At 46.4% G+C, this 18,065-nt stretch overlaps 1 protein-coding gene across 1 annotated transcript in view; it reads right to left on the reverse strand.

Moving 5' to 3' along the window:
* LOC135386175 (corticotropin-releasing factor-binding protein-like) overlaps nucleotides 1-18,065 on the reverse strand; it is a 161,493-nt gene that overhangs the window by 84,954 nt on the left and 58,474 nt on the right. Inside the window, exon 2 of the mRNA XM_064615942.1 lies at nucleotides 12,515-12,572. Coding sequence (XP_064472012.1) covers nucleotides 12,515-12,572 — 58 coding nt within the window. The remainder of the gene's footprint in view (nucleotides 1-12,514; nucleotides 12,573-18,065) is intronic.

An 18,065-nucleotide genomic window follows, 5' to 3' on the forward strand; every position in this document is an offset into this window, starting at 1 on the left:
TGAACGTTCTATTCGCAAGGTGACCCAGTATCTTTTCATTACCTTCATCTTTGATCGAAATCTCTCCTGCGATGCGGAAGTCCAGGATGTATTGAAGAGCGTTCGGTAACCCCGAGTAACATTCTGCAATTCCTTTCGGGTACTTGCTGGGATAGTTCATGGCGTTCTATGTCCGGTCCACATTATTCGCTTGTCCGCCAGGTGGTTGCCTCCCATGCGTCCATCCGTAGTGACGTGGCCCCTCTTCAAAAACAGTTCTTCCGGCCTACGATTTCCCACGTCTTTACGAATATTACAGCGCCGGCTGAAGCGAAGGAATCGTATTTTTCGGTTTTTAGGACTTGGCATCCCTATGTCACCGCTTGGTACGCTCCATGCACGGGAAATATTCCACGAGCATACATTGTGCCCTTATGCCGTACCGAGCCGAAATTCCATCGCACAAACCTGTGTCAGATATGCAACCTGTCTGTACACTGCAGCATCCTGTTTTTTCCAGGCTGTATACAGGCGATAGCATCTCATTTTTCATGCTACACTCTTCTTTATCTTATACTTTGCATTATTCATTAGCATAATGTGTGGGTCGTGACTGTCATTCGCAGAGGCATTTCTCAGAATGCAGTTGGGAAATTCAAAGTTTTTGCTTTTCCAGAAAAGAGCTATGCAATTTCCATTTATATCGATATCCACCTACGCCGACGTAATAACATTATTCAGTTCCGCACCTGTGGCGCATGTCCTAATGCCATTTATGTTCACTGGACCGGCCAAATGCCTTCATGATAGCGGAACTTTCGATTTTATACGGCGTAGGTTGTCGGTTCCTTTGGTGGCGTACGAACTGATAGCAGACCAAATTCATTTGGGAGAAGAAGAAAGGATAAAGCGAAATACTTTGAAAGGTGTGATGGAGTCCTTTTGTTCGTCCTTTGCCGCTGACACTACTTAATCTGCGCCCGCGATGTGACGTTGATCGAATTGCGGCAGCAGGTGTCTCTGCTTGTTGCAGGGTGATGCTAAAGTTATCCGATAGGTGGTGTCTCGATAACGAATATAATGTGGAAATGACTGCTTCTGATTCCATGGAGAGAGCACAGTGAGTACGCAGTCATAGCTGGGTTACTTACATCCACTCATATGCTATTTTCAACGGGAATGGGCCATTCGCAAAAGTTCCAGGGAGCAGTGCGTGCCCGGTAGGGCGTGCCGTGAAATGCGGTAGCGGCGGTGCATACACCAGTACGACGACGGCGATGACGATCGGAGACGATAAGACGATAGGAAAACCAAATCGCTGCCGTTTTGCACAGCATTTTCCGGCGCGCCCTGCCACACTCTTAAAAAAAAGGGTGTACTTTAACTCATTTCCTAACCACATATATCACTCCCCTTTTGGAGAGTACACTTACGCTCAAAACGGAGCCTGCTCACTCCCTTCAGGCCCCCTTAACTCCCTACTGGAGAGTAATATTACTCTCCAGTAGAGAGTCAAGGGACGGGAAAGGAAAGGAGTTAAAGTACACCCATTTTTTGTTTTGTTTTTTTAAGAATGCAGGGCGCGCGCGGCTTCCTAAAACTTTTTCAAATGGCCTATAGAAGGCAGGAATGACAACCTTGACCTGAAGGGTAACATTTTAGCTAAAGGGGGCGTAAAGAGCAGTATACGCCGAGGCTCAATCCTGGTATGCAACCTCAGCAGAGTGTGGCCTTCGATGGGGGCAGGGAGCGTATACTACTGAATTTCTGGCGCTTCAGATCAAACCGTGAGGGCCGATGGAGCGCGTTGGGAAAATGGAACGTTAGACCTCACGACAATAAGAACGCGCTCGCAATATGACAAGCTCCGTTGCACACTCTCACGGTGTTTCCCAATATTCTCGTGGAAGATTCCTCTTTATAGGAATGTTTAATGTTAGGTTGGTGACCCTGAACAACTGAAATATGCTCCAAAAAACAAAATGAAATGCTACTCTCACGCGATACGTGTTTACCATCAAAGCTATGACATTTTTTGCAGAGTTGTGCCTAACTCGTTACAAGTAACTCGTTACTTGGTAACGGTTACTTTTTTTGGTAACGAAGTAACGATTCAGTTACTTTTAAAAAAATTGTAATAGTAACGGAATCAGTTACAAAAATTGGTAACTCGTTACTGCGCGTTACTCGTTCCTTTTCTTCAGCGCGGGGGAACACATTTCGGCACTCTGTGTGGCGCAATGCATGCAGATTTGAAATGCGTGACGTGTGACTCAAAGTATTAGTGCAGTCCCTCGCTGGATGTGTTGTCGTCATTTCTCTTGTTTCCGTAATCTCCGACCATCACTCCTTCCCAAGAATGGCCACCAATTGTGCTATGGCTACAAAAAACGCGTTTCGACTTCTAGCCTTTTCTTGTCTGCTAAGCTTCTGAGCGCTCTAAATTATGACGCAGCCCCTCGTCTGTTTTTGGGAACCGTTGGTGATCGGTGGCACGAAAACCAGTGTTTTTTCTTGTGTATTCGTAATCTCCGATCACCCCCACTTCGGAAACAAAGGAGAAGGTCCAGGCAAACTGACATAGACTCATGGTAACGGGCCGAGAGACACGGAACACGAAGGACGGACGACAAATTTCGAGTATCAGCTTCTTCTGAAGTGCAATTCCTCATTAATAAAGAGTTGAAGGCAAGTGACGGCATGCTCGTTGGCTCCCTTAACTATGCTGCGGTAACGTAAAAGTAACTCGTTACCTGTGAGTAACGAGAACTCGTTACTTTTGTATGTTTGTAACGAGTAACGTATTTAGTTACTTTTACCTGAAGTAACGGGTGACGGTATTTAGTTCCTTTTTTTCGGTAACGGGCACAAGTCTGATTTTTTGCAAAAGTAATCACTACTTATTGCCTCAACACGCGAAAGTTTTCAAGGAACAAGTAATTTCCTAACAGCCGTCGACATGGTTTTCCATAAAATCCCTTTTCTCAATATGAAGGACGTATAAATGTTTAGCTCGCAAACCATCCTTAACAGTAGCAGCAACTGCAACGTTCTGTGGCGTGTTTTCTGACCATTAATCGAAACAAGTGATATTTAAACGGTTTCGATGCCGTACCACCACCGTCCGTTCGATGCCTCATCACCTAAAAAGTTTCGACATTTTGTTTCTGCGCATCGTCTTTCTTTCATCAGTGCTCAACATGTTTCGTTTGTTGTATCGATTGGCTAATTCTGGTGCTCGTACTCCTATAGCTCCGAAACTGGGAGGTACCCGGGTTCGAATCCCGGTGCCGGCTGTGCTGTCTGGGGTTTTTCCTGGGTTTTTTTCAGACGCTTTCAGACATATGTCCGCACAGTTCCCTTAGAAGTCGGCCCAGGGCGCACATTCCCCCTGGGCGTCAGTCGTGACGTTGCCCGCATACGTGAGGACGACAACGGCAAGCCCTATCACCATCACCACCACCACCACCACCAGCTCCGAAACTTCGTTCGGTGTTGACGTGTTAGGGGTAACTCGTTACTGTAACTAAGCTACCTTATTGGCAACTTTAATTTAGCTCGTTGCTTTTGTGTTCCAGTAACTTCTTGAGGAACTCGCTCCTGTCTAAGGTAACTTTGTCAAAGTAACTTACGGTAAGTCCCAAGTTCCTTTTGTTTCATTCTGGTCCACAAATAACGCAAGCTGTGTCCTCCCCCTCTAATGAGACGACAGTCATGTACGAGCAGGTTGTATACATTCAATGTATTGCGCCATAGACAAACGTGTCCTGTGCAAACGTGATGCATCCTGGACAGGTCCTGGTCGCACGTCACAGCAGACGTCAACGCACAAGCGACCTTAAAGATGGCTGCGCCCGTGATCGGCGGCCAAACCGGTTGTAAACAAACGCATTTGTTGTTCTGGGTGCCGTTCTTGACGTCTTTCCGCCACGGTAATTATTTTTATCCTATAACCTCGCAGTAAAATGCGCAGTTTTGCACATGAGGTTTCGTAATGTCGACCACTTCCGAAGTCGTGATGAAGACCCTGCATAAAGAAGCGCTGAGCGGATGCGGTGCACTTAAACGTAGGAGAAATGGGTTCACATATCGCGGAAGAAGCACAGTATAGTTACGCTGGAACAATACGTTCGTGTCTTGGCTTCATGCCGACAGGAATATGTTGGCAAGTGCTAAAACGGCATGTAAACAAACTCACATGACCTCAAAATGACGTTTTCTATGACGTGCGCCCAGGACGAGATGGCAGTTTTGCGAAAAGCACCCGCTCGAGGGTAGTTATACAAAAATGGCGGGTTTATGTCACCCCTGTGGTTGTACACGTGCACGGCGCTGCTGACTCCGCTCCCTGAGTGTTGTAGCGCGGTGAGCGTTACAAATTGTGTTCTGGCCGTAAATTAGGAGTCTCAGGCGAGTTTTATCATGGAGACCAGCAGTGTATTTGTAATGGCCACTGTGCAGCAAGGTTAGATGCCACACTTGGCGTGGTTCTACGAAATAATCGCAGTGGACAGCAACCCATAGAACCTAAAATTCCGATGCCTGGTTTGTGCTCCGTTGAATAATTTTATTACGAAATCAAAATCATCAAATGCCACCCTGCAGACGCGCATAAAGATGTACGTCTCAAATACCGTATAACTTTGTAAAAGTACAGTAAAAGTATTTATAAAACGTCTTGCACCACCCATTGTGACATTAAAATCTGAATTAATTATAGAAAGGTCAAGAACTAGAAAGTGTACATTAAGCAGCAAGTAACTTGAAAGTTACTCTTTACTTTTGCAAAGTAACTAAGGAACTTCAATTTCGTTTTCATAACTATAACTGCGTTAGTAACTCAGTTTTATGCTGTACACTGTAACTCAACTTAATTTTGCAAAGAGTTTCTTTTGCCGGGTAACGTCCGCTTCTCTGGTTAACAACAGACTGAGCACATGCCTATGGGGAACTGGGGCTCTTGACCAACACCACCTAGAAGAGAATGCCTCTCCAATATCCCCTCGTGATACGTCAGCCTACTCGAATGGTTTATTGAGTTTTCGGGAATCGGTTGAGCGCACCCGGTACGATCAGTTGGGAGAGACGGGAGCTACGCGCATGCGCTTTACCTCGTGGGGATTATCTTTCCCGCGCTGTGCTTCCGCGCTTCCGATCTTCCTCTTTCGGTGACTCCGCAACGATGCTGAAACATGGCCGCCGCAGGCGCGACGGGATTCCATTTACTTAGCAGTAGCCAAGTATTCATTGGATGGCGTAATGGTTCCTCACAAAGTTTCGTTCCTGGCTACTGTCGTGACGCAGCTCACATTCGTGAGGCCAACAACGGCAAGCCGGTTTTTTCGTCACCACCACCTTCGTTCCTCGGAAACCTCGCGGTGTGTTGATATTTCTGGTTCATCATTGGTTAGACTAAAAGTCCGAGACTCGCCCCAGAAAATATCGTAAATGACCACTGCCGCCATTTTGAATGCGGTTCATAGGTTGTACACTATCTCATCGGTCTAATATACGTGTTGGGGTACGATTGTTATTCTTCTGTGAAAGAATATCTACAGTGCATTGGAAAAATGCTTTCCTTCCTTCCTTGCTTAACGAGAGATGGCGCCACGCGTACTGTGGCAGTTGTTCCCCTTCGGTTCCCGAAAGCTCTTTTGGGCGACTCTCCGGTCGGTACCTTGCCACTGGATCACGCACCGACCAACCGATCGACCGTATGCACCTGCAAGGTTCCCGAAAACTCCCTAATAAAGCGCGCGTTCGCCGGGACACCGCTTTCGTGTAATACTATGTAATACTATACCTACTATGAACGTATAGGTCAGCCTCTCGCGCAGTCCCTCAGCTTTTCCCTTTCCCCCATTGCTGCTTTCTGATTTGACAGCCGCTTTGTCACGTGCTTTCTCCAACCTTTTCTTTCTCTCATTGGAAGAGACGTACTGTCGTAGCGTAATCCGAGAAGGATGACGTCACGCGGGGCTACGCTGGCCTTCTGTTTAGGTGTTGTTATTTTGACACATGTGTGCCGTTCCTCTCTAATAAATCTCAGGGATCTGCCTCTTCAGTATACTGGGTGTCCCAACCAACAATGGCCAGCGCTTCAAAAAGCGTGGAGCGTTCTACGCGAATGAAACCATCTGAATGTTGCTATAGCAACCGCGTATCCTAATCGTGAGGATTTATTTATTGTGTACAATTAATTAATTAGATAGAACTCGTAAGCTAAATATTGTAATACTCGTTTAAGGTCAGATGTGTCAACTTAGAAGTAACAGGGTACCTCATGGAACATCCGACCGAGCTGTTTCCAAAAAAGTAGGGTTTGTGCGTACGTGTGTGGTTCGGCTCAAAAGAAAGCCCACGAAATAAAAAAAAATACTGCGTGACAACTCGAGCAGCAGTCGTTACGTGCGGGCCTGTTGTTAACATGGTAATTGTCGCGCATCGTGGTTTATACCAAGGGGTTGGTCTTTCTTTTTTTATCTTTCTCATTATTTTGGGGAACACCGATCGTCGACGTTGGTTTTGTTACCTAAACGGAAATCACATGATGAGGGCGGTATATTATATTAGTACTCCTGGGAAGGATCCGATGTGTTTTCATACATTGGCGCTTGTCAGCGTTAGTTAGCATGGTCTACAGCACCAACAAGAACCATTCAACTAACGCACCTGTGCTGCACTAACTGTTTTTCTTTCTTTTCCCCTAATTTTTCCTTTTTCTTTTTGTTTATTTTGAGTTTCTTTTTTTGGAGTAGCAAGCCTGCATTAGCCTGGCTGACATTTCCATTTTTCTTTCTTTTCATGCTATTAAACGTGCCCCGTCCCCGCCCCACTTCTTTAACTGGGAACTCGCTAACGTCCGGTGTGGTTCAGAGTTCGTGTGCGCAGTTGGAACATCTCGCTGATGGAATCGTTGTGCGTATGCAACGCGAGAAAGTTCGGAACGCTGTGTACGTGTAAATCTACTCAGACTTATATTTATGCACGCCATCAATGTGGTAGCTCGAAGAGTGTTCCCTGGGTTTTCCCAATACTTCCCAGACGAATGTCGACACAGTTCCTCCTGAAGTCGGCCCAGGACGCATACTAACCCCCTGTCCCCAACTCCTTCCTGCTGTCCTCTCTCCATCTGTCCACGTCTGTACGCCGCTCATAGCCACAGTTGCTTCGCGCCGCTAACACGGAATCAAAAATAAAAGAAGAATAAGAGCGTTCCCGATCGTTGGCACACTGGAGATTTCGACACCGTAAAAGCACAAGGCTCTGGGGAGCACAGCGAGGCCCTCAGCAACAAGTTCTCTTATTCAGTTCACTAGTTTCTTTCCGTTCAAAGTTTATTTTATAGTGTCCCATCTCGCAAATTGCAGTCACTTTCAGCTGTGTTAGGTATTCCCATGCGTTCTGAGCCTGAGCATCCGTTGGAGCCATGGCGTGGGTAATAGCAAGGTAATTGAAATTTCTATAAAAAAAAGAAGAACAAAAAGGAAATCGCGAGGTGTGCATGGTTTTGGCAGCTGATGTGCAAAGAAAGCTTTACATACGAAAGAAAACATCGCGAGGTGCGCAGGGCTCTATAGGGCGTTGCTTTGTATTCTACTTGGCAGGGCAGCGAAATTATGAACGTTTTGCGCAACTCATTGTTGAAGTATAACCTTGCGACATGCGTTTAAGAATGGATTCGCGGTGTAGGTCACGATGACGCAATAAAAATGGGTGGTGGTGGGGGTGGCGTTAATGAAAAAGCTCGCCGTTGTCGGCCTCACAGAGGTGGGCAACGTCACAACTAACGCTCTGGTGGAATGTGCGTCCTGGGCCGTCTTCTAAGGCAACTGTGCCGACATATGTCTGACAAACAGCGCCTGACAGCGTCTGACAGCATCGACAGCGTCTGAGGAAAATATGGGGCCAGCGCAGCCTGTGTCAACAACTTGTCCAATGCAGTACCTGAGTTCTACTCATAGTTAGGGGACCGAGAGACACGGAACAAGAAGGACGGACAACAAATCAAAAATCAAATGAAAATTAACAGGATTCTGCTGAGAATTAGTTGTCCGACGTCTTTCTTGTTCCGTGTCTCTCGCGTCCCCTACCATGAGTCTATATCAGCTTGCTTGCACCCTCTCCCTTCTTTCTTTAATCAAGTTCTAGCTGCGTTTTGCTTCAGAGGTCTGCACTACTAAAGCCAATTGTGTTTGATTTAGTTTTTAGTTGTTGTTTTTTTTAATTTAGAATGTCGCATGTGAAACTGGTGGCTTGGTACAAGAGTTGAGCTGAACTTAGGAACGTTGTTTCCATATGTGCGTATAGTCTTAGGCAGCAGCACAAAAATACCAAAGGAAACTATCCCAATTTTTTTCTTTCAATCATCATCATCATCATCACCAGAGGAAACTTATTGCAATTTCCTTCTTAGCTCACAAGTTAACATATTCAGGAGTGTTCCGACACTTAGGCTAGACAGCATCTTGGCTATCTGACCGGAACTGCTGCCATATTACGCACCGTTCCTATAGACTGTTAGTGAGGCCCTTCTGGTCTAGTTTTCACCTATGCAGAGTAGCTACCCGCATTGGATGACAGTCGCATTGGAAACTGTCATGTCACGTTTTGCAGGTCTGCGGCGTTTAGGTCAGGTGTAGGAGGAAAGGTTCCCGAAGAAAAGGCCCCTGGAAAAAAATATCCCCTCAAAAGTGCATCGCACGCTGATTGCTTCGTGTCTGGTCTTTTATTTGTTTGCGCTTGCCGACAACACAGTTTTTAATACTGTGCACACAGTGTATTCATCAGTGATGGCCTCTAACTACTTCTACAGTAGTTTAACTATAACTACTAACTACTTCGCGATGGAGTAGTTTAACTAGTAGTTCAACTACTTTTCAGGGGAGGTAGTTAAAACTACTCCTTTAACTACTGCAATATACATTTTAACTACATCTATAACTACTTAACGTTGTCCATCATCACCAATCCCATTCTGTAGTGTTCTTGGACACCTAAATATGAATCACAAGCAGTGATAAAAGTGAAGATTTAGTACACATGCAGGGCACAATTGTTCTGCACCTCCGTTCTCATCAAACAAGTAGCTCTCAAGGTAAAAGTCTGAAGCACAATCGTGCCGTAAAGCTCGCGGCAAAATCTGAAGTAGTTGACGCCTGCAGTCACCTAACTACTGTAGTTAACTACTCGAAATAGTAGTTTAACTAGTAGTTGCCACTACATTTCTGCAGGTAGTTGATAACTACTTTTTAACTACAATCAGGTAGTTTAACTAGTAGTTTAACTACATGTAGTCAACTACTGGCCATCACTGGTATTCATTAATGATGTAAGCAACGAGAACTGAGTTGTTTGAATTCGTGAATGGTGTTGGACTTTTTCTCCGGGGACCTTTTTGTTGGGGGTGTTTCCTCCGGTTCCGGTTTAGGTCCAACTTCCACACACTGATATCTCATCACTAACTGTCTGACCAGTCCGAAGTTAAACACGTGCCACATGTGCATGAAAAATGACGTTCTCGTCTACTGTAATTAAGATTACGAATGTCATTTTTTACGAAGCTTGTGTCAGGTTCCTCTTTAATGACATTGAACGCAATGAAGACTATGGTTCCCACTAAGTAACTTTTAAAGAATGGGCTGTACTGTACAGGTTCAAAGTGGCATTTAATAATGACAAATGGAATAATAATATATAGATTTAAATGTGGATCCGTTGCAACATGTTTTAATACCAGACGGTTTCCGCACAAGTTGCCAACTCACAAAACGATTGCTGGAAAGCGAAAGTCAAAAGATTGTGTCCTTGGCGTCCTTAGCGTCGTCGTGCGTGTTTTGGTTTCGTCACTGAAAGTTCCTAACTGGAATATTTGTTACGTGAGGATATAATTGTGTAGGCTTAAATTTAATCCAAAATTTAAGAAACCGTTTCAAATTGTTACTGTTTGGAAACAATGGGAGCAAGAGTAGGTATTAGATGGGCGAATGAATTCCGACGACCCCATTAAGCAGAAAATGACATGAAATGAAATGTCATTAAAAGTGTCCGCGTGGCACCGCACGGATGACATTAAAAATAACCGCATTTAGCAGATAACAGCGTTGTACGTAACGCCGCTACAAGTAAACCAGTTACCGTAATCCGTAATCCAGTGCTTCCCAATCTCTGCTAACCTGCGACCCACCCAAGACATAAGATACCGCGTCTCGACCCCCCCCCCCCCCCCCGCTATTCGGGGTGCCACAGGCCTCAATGCAGGAGCACACATTGCTTCACCCCCCCACCATTTCTTCACCGGTCACGTTTCTCACTTTTATTCATTGTCATTGGCCCGCCTAGCGCTCGACAAGAAGCCTGTAGACACGCCCACGTGCTCCGTAACAGAGATTACAGTGAACCCTCGTTATTATGATCATGGTCGTTCCCGAAAATTTTGGTCATAATGCGAAATTGTCATATTAACGGGGGGGATTTGCAGAGGTTTCACTGCATTGTTCCCCAGGAGTATGGTCGTAAAGCGCGTATATCAGATTATCGGGGGTCATATTAACGAGGGTTCACTCTATACCTAGCACGTGTTCATTACCTTTTTCGAACCTGGAGGAAACAACCATGTTGCGCTCAATAAAAGGATTCTAGATATGCCACTGTTTTCCGTAGTGAGATTACACCTAGCGAATGTTCTACTGCTTTGCTGAACTCTGAGGGGATTGACCTCTGGACGTGAGCTCTCATTAAGGAGGATGCGACGTTGTCAAAACTTCAGTGGCGAACTGAGGTCAAGTCGTTGACAGTGCGCTCTGGATTCTACTGCTAAGCTGCAGTGTTGCACTGAGTCACGCTCACGTGCACTCTTGTATTGTTAACTCCGGATATACTCCGCTTCCTCGGTCATTGGACTGCACAGGGTGTGTGGGTCTGACGCTAACGTAATAGACGATTTTAAAAAGATGCGCGCGCCACCAAGCGCGAGGCGCAAAGCAGCATGGGAACTTTGAGGGACACTACTTTGTCGTCTGCTTCGGTTATGGTTTGCCCCGGCTGACGCTGCTGCTGCGTACACCGGGAATCTTGTTGTTGTTCTTCTACCTTCGCCTCTGGTCATCTCATAATGCTCTGAGACGTTCTAAGTACCCATGAGACCTTGCGTGCACAGGTGGCGCTTGCTTTTCTAAAATGGTGTATTGCTACATCGGCCGGAGTAAGCTCCACGAGAGACCATGCTAGGATGACGTAAGGAAACTTTGAGCGCCAGCTATTGCTAAAAGACAACGAATATATATATTTTTTAATTGTGTGTTAGCCCCGCGAAGCAACTGTGGCTATGAGCGGTGTACAGACGTGGACAGATGGAGTGAGGACAGTAGGAAGGAGTGGGAGACAAAGGGGGGTTAGTATGCGTCCTGGGCCGACTTCGAGGGGGAACTGTGCCGACATTCGTCTGGAAAGTTTTCGGAAAACCCAGGGAAAACCTCAGACAGCACACCCGGCTGTAGGATTCGAACCCATCACCTCCCAGTCTTCAGCACGACCTCAACGAAAAAGTGTCTAAGCTATCTGATAAATGTTATGCCTTTTTGTTGCAATACGGTCTTCCCCAATTTGTTATTTTACAAATGTGGCGACGTTGCACCTCGAGCAAAAACTATGACGCAAAGCATCCCGTTACTTTTTTTAGTAACAGTAGCGGTACTCCGCCACTTTAAAAAAAAAAGCATCGATATCGGTATTTCGCCACCTTTTACTCAAGCAACAAGTATCTGTATCGCGATACCATATTTCGGTAACGGTTACTACACTGAAAGTTAATGCCATTTTCCGTGTCCGTGTGGCAAGGGTATTAGAATGAATGGACCTTTTTCACACTCGCGTCGTTCCCTAGTGGCTGTCAAGCGAACCGCCCTCGCTGCGCGCCAAAACAGACCCTAGTGGGCAGCATACACAACCAAAACCGGTCTTCGAATGGTGACGACGAGCTCGCACGATGTTCCCACCCCTGTCGTCCGCATACAGCGCCATCTATTGAACGCGTAGAGAACCTTGTTCGGCGCACCCGAGGTCCTCGGCGCCGCAGCGCACGCGCATAAGCAGCGGAGAAAAAGATCCATTGCGATCGGAAGTTCCAGCGCAACCGGACAGTTCGCAAAATGCGGCGCCAAGTCAGTCCCCCAGACAAATCCTTCAGTCAGGTAGCCGTTATGATGTGCCGCACGTTTTTTGCTTCTTCTTCTTCTTCTTCATCTTCTTCTTCTTTTTATCTTTCTTTTACAAACAACGCAGCATGACGGTAATTCGAGTATTAGTTGTACGAGCTCTTGAGGATTTCGTTTTTGGTTTCTGATAGTTCAGGTGCGCAAAAAGCTCTACCAGCCGAATCATATATCGGAACAAGAACAAATACCAAGAATGAAGCGTCTCCAAACAATTTTAATGTGTGACGCGCTGGCGTGCACAGTCTGCACGTCATCAAGTCATTTCTGACAGTACGTGATGCACAACGATCCTCAAATGACGAGCACATGATCAGACTCACCTCCCGATTCTTCTGCTTCCAACCTGTAGTATGGGTTTGGATTCTGCATAAGGTATTGCTGCAAAGACAAAAAAGAGATATTCTTTGTCACTCAGGTACCATGGTCGTAGTGCAATGTGAAACAAAGTAGCGTGTTCATGAGTTACTGTCAAAGTCAAACATTGAATCACTAACCAACAATTGATCAGGTAAGAGAGAATGAGATACGGCGCATATTGAAAGACTGTAGTGTGAGCTACACGAAATATGCTCAGTTCAGTTGACATGAGGCATACCGCCGCCACGCTTTTTACTAATGACGATAAATTAGAGACATTTGTAACGGGTACAATCAATGGACAATTTGCTTCACACTCCTCAGTTTTCCTTTCACAGTGCAGGACTGAAGGGAAAATAAGGCAACCTTGTACTGGCCGGCGAGTGTGCGTGCAATAATAGCAGTTCCGATGGTGTTGCAAGACGGGCGGACGCCCCGGGCGCGTTCCCTGCGGGGGCTTCGGACGGCAACGGTCCCAGGAGTTCATTAAATAGACCTCTACCCGAGAAACGTCGCCTAGGCTTCCTTCTTTTATATTTTTATTTTTTATTTTTTGTTATTGCGCAGTCTTCAGACAGCGCTTGTAGAGTCGCTAGTCCTGCCTCATGTGGATGGCGGAAGGCGGGACGGCTCTGCATGCAAGCGTTTAACTGACGTGCTCCTTGCGTTCGGTTTCCACAGGGTTCGTAGAAGGGAGCATCGAGCCGTTCATCGGCGTACCGCGCGGTGATCGGTTCAGTCGTCGGTGATGCGGTCGGGGACAGCGGTGGTAGGGTCGAGATTCCCCGACATGACACTCCTGCCGCCCTTCGCTGTGGCGCTAGAGGCTTTGCCGTCTCTTCCTGCTCAGTACTTCTTCGTGTTCCCCATAACCCCAGCATATAAAGCGCTCGGGGTAATGTTACGTTCTGGATCACGCCACCAATGTCTGCGAGGATGAAGCGGATTTCAAGCTACATATTATTGTGTTTTAGAACGGATAGCGATTGATGGCACATCATGTACCTTTCTGTTATTTCGGGGAAGATTACGCGTTATCTATAGACTGAACGAACAGTTTGCGTTGTTATGTAATGACGTAAAACCTTTCAACTGCAAAGTCTCAAATGGCAGAAAACCCCGCCAGACGTTCACTGCAGTTTGGCCAAGCTGCATGTTTCAAACACTCAATGGGTGCGTTAAGTAGGCGCCCCTGAGCACAAGTGTTTCAGACTCCACTCACATAACGCGACACAAGAGCCCATCGCGCACCCGAGAGTGTGAGACTCCGTGCCGCTTTTCGAGCTCCCGTTTCAAGTAAGTGCATGGAAGCAGACGGCAAGCACCCGGGTGCAAGAGATTTTCCGGACCATCTCTCGTGACGTAGTGGTTAGGGTGGCCGCTTTCCACGCCAAGACTGGAAGGTGAAGCGGGTTCGAATCCCCGCACCGGTTCCGCTTCTCTGGGTTTTTTCCGGGTTTTCCGGCAGACTTTCCCAACGAATGTCGGCACAGTTCCCGTGGAAGTCGGCAAGGACGCATACTAACCCCTGTACCCCACTCCTTCCTGCTGTCATCTCTCCATCTGCCCACGTCTGTACGCCGCTCATAGCCACAGTTGCTTCGCGGCGCTAACGCGGAGCTTAAAAAAAAAGATTTTCTGCGACGTACTTCCTTTTCGGCGGCGGCGGGACGACCTTCGAAGTGTGGGTTTGGAAGCAAAACACGGACTTTCTACGTTACCCAATGGTCCGATTTCAGTAAACTCTAATATTTTTATAACTGTTATCATGCCTTCTTATTAGTGGGCAACTTGCACAATGACATGGGCGGTTATTCGCGCCAAATGCAGTGCTTTAATCCTGACACCTTCACGCCATGCAGTCATCTTCTCCGTAAGCAGCTCCTATGGCGTCTGTTACAAATACCTATATTTTCCGTTTCGTTCGCTGTTACAAGGAAAAGTCCTCGCAACCGCCGTCGTCTCTTCCAACGTTGCTATAGGTTCAAACTAAGCCAACGTGTCTTCCGTCTGTGCACTGCATGAGCAGACTAAAGGTAGCGGCATCGGCGAGCGAGCAGTGTAGCGCTCCAATGTTGCTTTTCACTGTTTAGTGGCTGCCCCGAGTGTCTCAAACTCCCGATTTGAGTGTGCCAAAAGAGGGGCGCCTATTTAACGCACCCAATGTTTCTTTTAATGTCTGACTTGATATTTGGAACATTCTGAGTTCCTAAAAATTTGCGTCGAGTTATGTGCCTCTGAGGGATATGCATCAGGAGTGAAGACGCAATCGATATCCTATAATGTCCACCTATAGACTGGGCCGAGAAGGACATAGGTAGTAGCAGAAGAAGAAAACGCGCTATTCCAATGCAGGAACATACTCGAAAACGTTCTTGGAACACGGTGCTCATCAAAATCATCTGTGGTGTATTGCTCCTTGGAATCATCGTAATAGTTACCCTTGTGGCTATTCATCTTTTTTCACACGACGATGGTAAGCCTGAACAAGATCGCTTCTGTTGTCCGCACATCATCTCCTTGCTGGCCTCCGTTTCGAACCAAAGCGTCAACCCTTGCGAAGACTTCTACGAGTATTCTTGCTTCAACTGGGACGCTCGCGAAATGTTCACGTTCCCCGAGAAACTCATCTTTAATGCCGTCGTATTGCCAGCTTTCACTAACAGCCGTAAGGCACCTGCAAGCGTCACCATATCGCATTTCTACCGCACTTGTCTCAGAATCGTTACACAGGGAACCGGCGGTTCCATTACGGCTATCCAGGCGCTGCTAGACTTCCTACAACCGCCTTTGTACCCAAATGCCTTAAAAATGACGGAGATAATAGTTACGCTTAGCTTACGTTATCAGCTGGTACCTAGAATAAACATGCGTTTTGAAACCCCGAAGCTATTGACGATGGAAGTGGTTGGGAGTCGCAGGTGGATAAAAGATGCTGGACCAGAATGGATAACAGAAGCCTTGAAGGCATTCAACGACAACATGAACAGCAGCGTAACCGTTCAGAATCTTCATCAGGTAGCATCAAGCCTGTCGTTTGAGAACCTTGGTGCCACAGAAGTGACGTCATCTGTAAGGTTACTTAGCGATGTTATCCCTGGAATGACGGTGGAAGACTGGATACGCCTGATCAAACTACATGCGACGTACGACACGGTCGAAGAAGTACAGCACACTCAGATCGACGTTCTCCGGCGATTCTTCGCGGTCTTCACGAAGACGACGACCCAACCCGGCCCGCTTGCACTGATCATTATCGAAGCTGGACGAGAAATGTGGGAGAAGTTTGTCGATGGTTCTGGCACAAAGCGCAACAAAATACACCTCTTCAAGCGTTGCTACCAGCTAACAAAACAATTGGGACTTCTGTGGGACATCGCGGTGATAGAATCGCTCACAGACCCCAAGAAGGACGCAGCTATTCGCCTGCTATATTCTGACGTAGTATCCCACGTCATCAACGTGGCTTCCCTACTCGTCAGCGCTGAAGACGTCGACAGGGTGAAGACAACCATCTCAGGCCATCGACTGGACTTTCCATCGAACATGTTCTCACGGAATGTAACTGTGCCACGGCTGACCAGTAATATTTGGCAAAATCAGCTTCTGTTGAAGGATTACGAGCTGGAATTCAGCAAACGTCAGTTCAACGCTGGTAAGGGATTCCATTTCGGCGAACAGCTGCAGGCAACAATTGGCATTGAAGAGAGTGACGTTGTCATCGAAGCTGGTGTGTACGCTCTCATGAATTATAAGGACAACGTGGATAAGCTAGTGAATATGGCGACAGTAGGAACGCTAATAGCGGTTTCCTGGTGGTTGAAAATCTTAAACTCTACTTCTGAGTACAGCCGGAAGACCGCTGATATATTAGACGGCTACCGTACCTGTCGCAACCTAAGTCTTCAGCAGTCAGCTGTGACACTTGCGCTCACGTCTATAATACGAGCAGCGAAGACATCCAATTGGATGAAGCCACTGGCATTTAGTCAATTTGAACGCGTAACCCGTGCCAGGCTGTTTTACATGATCATTGCGTTGTACTCGTATTGTCGTACCAAGCATCCGAATCTTAATGCGGTGATGAGAGAGACGGAGGGTTTCACGGAGGCCTTTGATTGCATTCAAGTTCGGGACGCTATGTCATCTTGTCCACACTTGAGCCAATAATTTATTCCACAAATGCAGTATTGTCATTACAATGACTTTATATTTAGTATATTTGCTGATATCGTTGAAATATATTATCTATGCGTGCTGCAGTGCCTTGTCATTCTTCTCTATTCTTGAAGCGGCGAAGGAACGGTATACGAGACCACATTGCGTACGTTAAAGAATGTTTAAAGAGCAACATTTCACTGCAACACTGAAGTAGTCGGCGTCAGCATCTGATATTAGCAGGAAGCTAATACCACGTACTCTGAATGCCCCTTTCTAAAATAGTTAAGCCTAAATGCATATACTATACAGGGTGTCCCAGAAAACGTGTCATTGAATTATAATAAAAAAACTACACCACCTAGAGTCATGCGGTCAATGGCATTTGTTCTTACTGGGTTTTTGCCACCTCCTCGTGTGAATGTCGTGTAACGTAAATTTAATTACGTAAATTTTTGCGAGCTTAAGTCGGAAATTTCCCGAGTAAAGGTCACTTTTTTACCCCACCAATGTGAAGAGCGTGCCTAATTTAGTCAAATTAATGATAATTGACAGAGATATTCAGAAGCTCTTCCATCGGAAAAAATAGCCGAACATCTTGCTCTACGGAAGCGCACGATGAATTTTTCAGCGCAATCTTTGTCAGTGCGAGGAAAAGAGGTTGGAAACCCAGCCCTCCCCGACATCGCGGAAAGAGATAAAACAGGCACGGCTTATCACGTCCGACATTCGCTGGGATAATGCTTTCCCTCTCCCAATTTTAGGAACCGCTTCTTTTTCTACTATCACTCTGTGGGCTATTTCGGACCCTCCTTTCGTCGTACTGCGAGCGATTGCGCTCAAAAAGTCATCGCGCGCTATGGTCCGGTGCTCGGAAAAGCATGATATTCGGCTATTTTTTCCGATGGGATAGCTCGTGAGTATCACTGTGAATTATCATGAATTTGAGTGAATTCGGCACGCTCTTCATATTGGTGGGGTAAAAAAGTGACCTTTACTTGTTCGCTTCAGTTCAGTTCGCAAATATTTACATAATTAAGCTTGGAGTACATGACATTCACATTAGGAGGTGGCAAAAACTTAATAAGAACAAATGCTGTTGACCGCATGATTCTAGGTGGCGGAGTTTTTTTATTATAATTCAATGACACGTTTTCTGGGACACCCTGTATAAGAACAGTGCAGTGGCCGGTTAGTCTGTAAGACGCATTAATTTGTGCATTTGACTTTGTCGCAGCTTTCCGCAGAATGCTTTCTTTTCCACTGCAATGTCGGGGTGCCCAGGCAAGCGCTACGTGGTGCCCAATAAATGTGCGGTCGAGGCAACACAAGCGCAACCGAAATCACGGACGGAAA

The sequence above is a fragment of the Ornithodoros turicata genome, chromosome 2, assembly GCF_037126465.1.
Source record: "Ornithodoros turicata isolate Travis chromosome 2, ASM3712646v1, whole genome shotgun sequence".
Lineage (NCBI taxonomy): Eukaryota > Metazoa > Arthropoda > Arachnida > Ixodida > Argasidae > Ornithodoros > Ornithodoros turicata.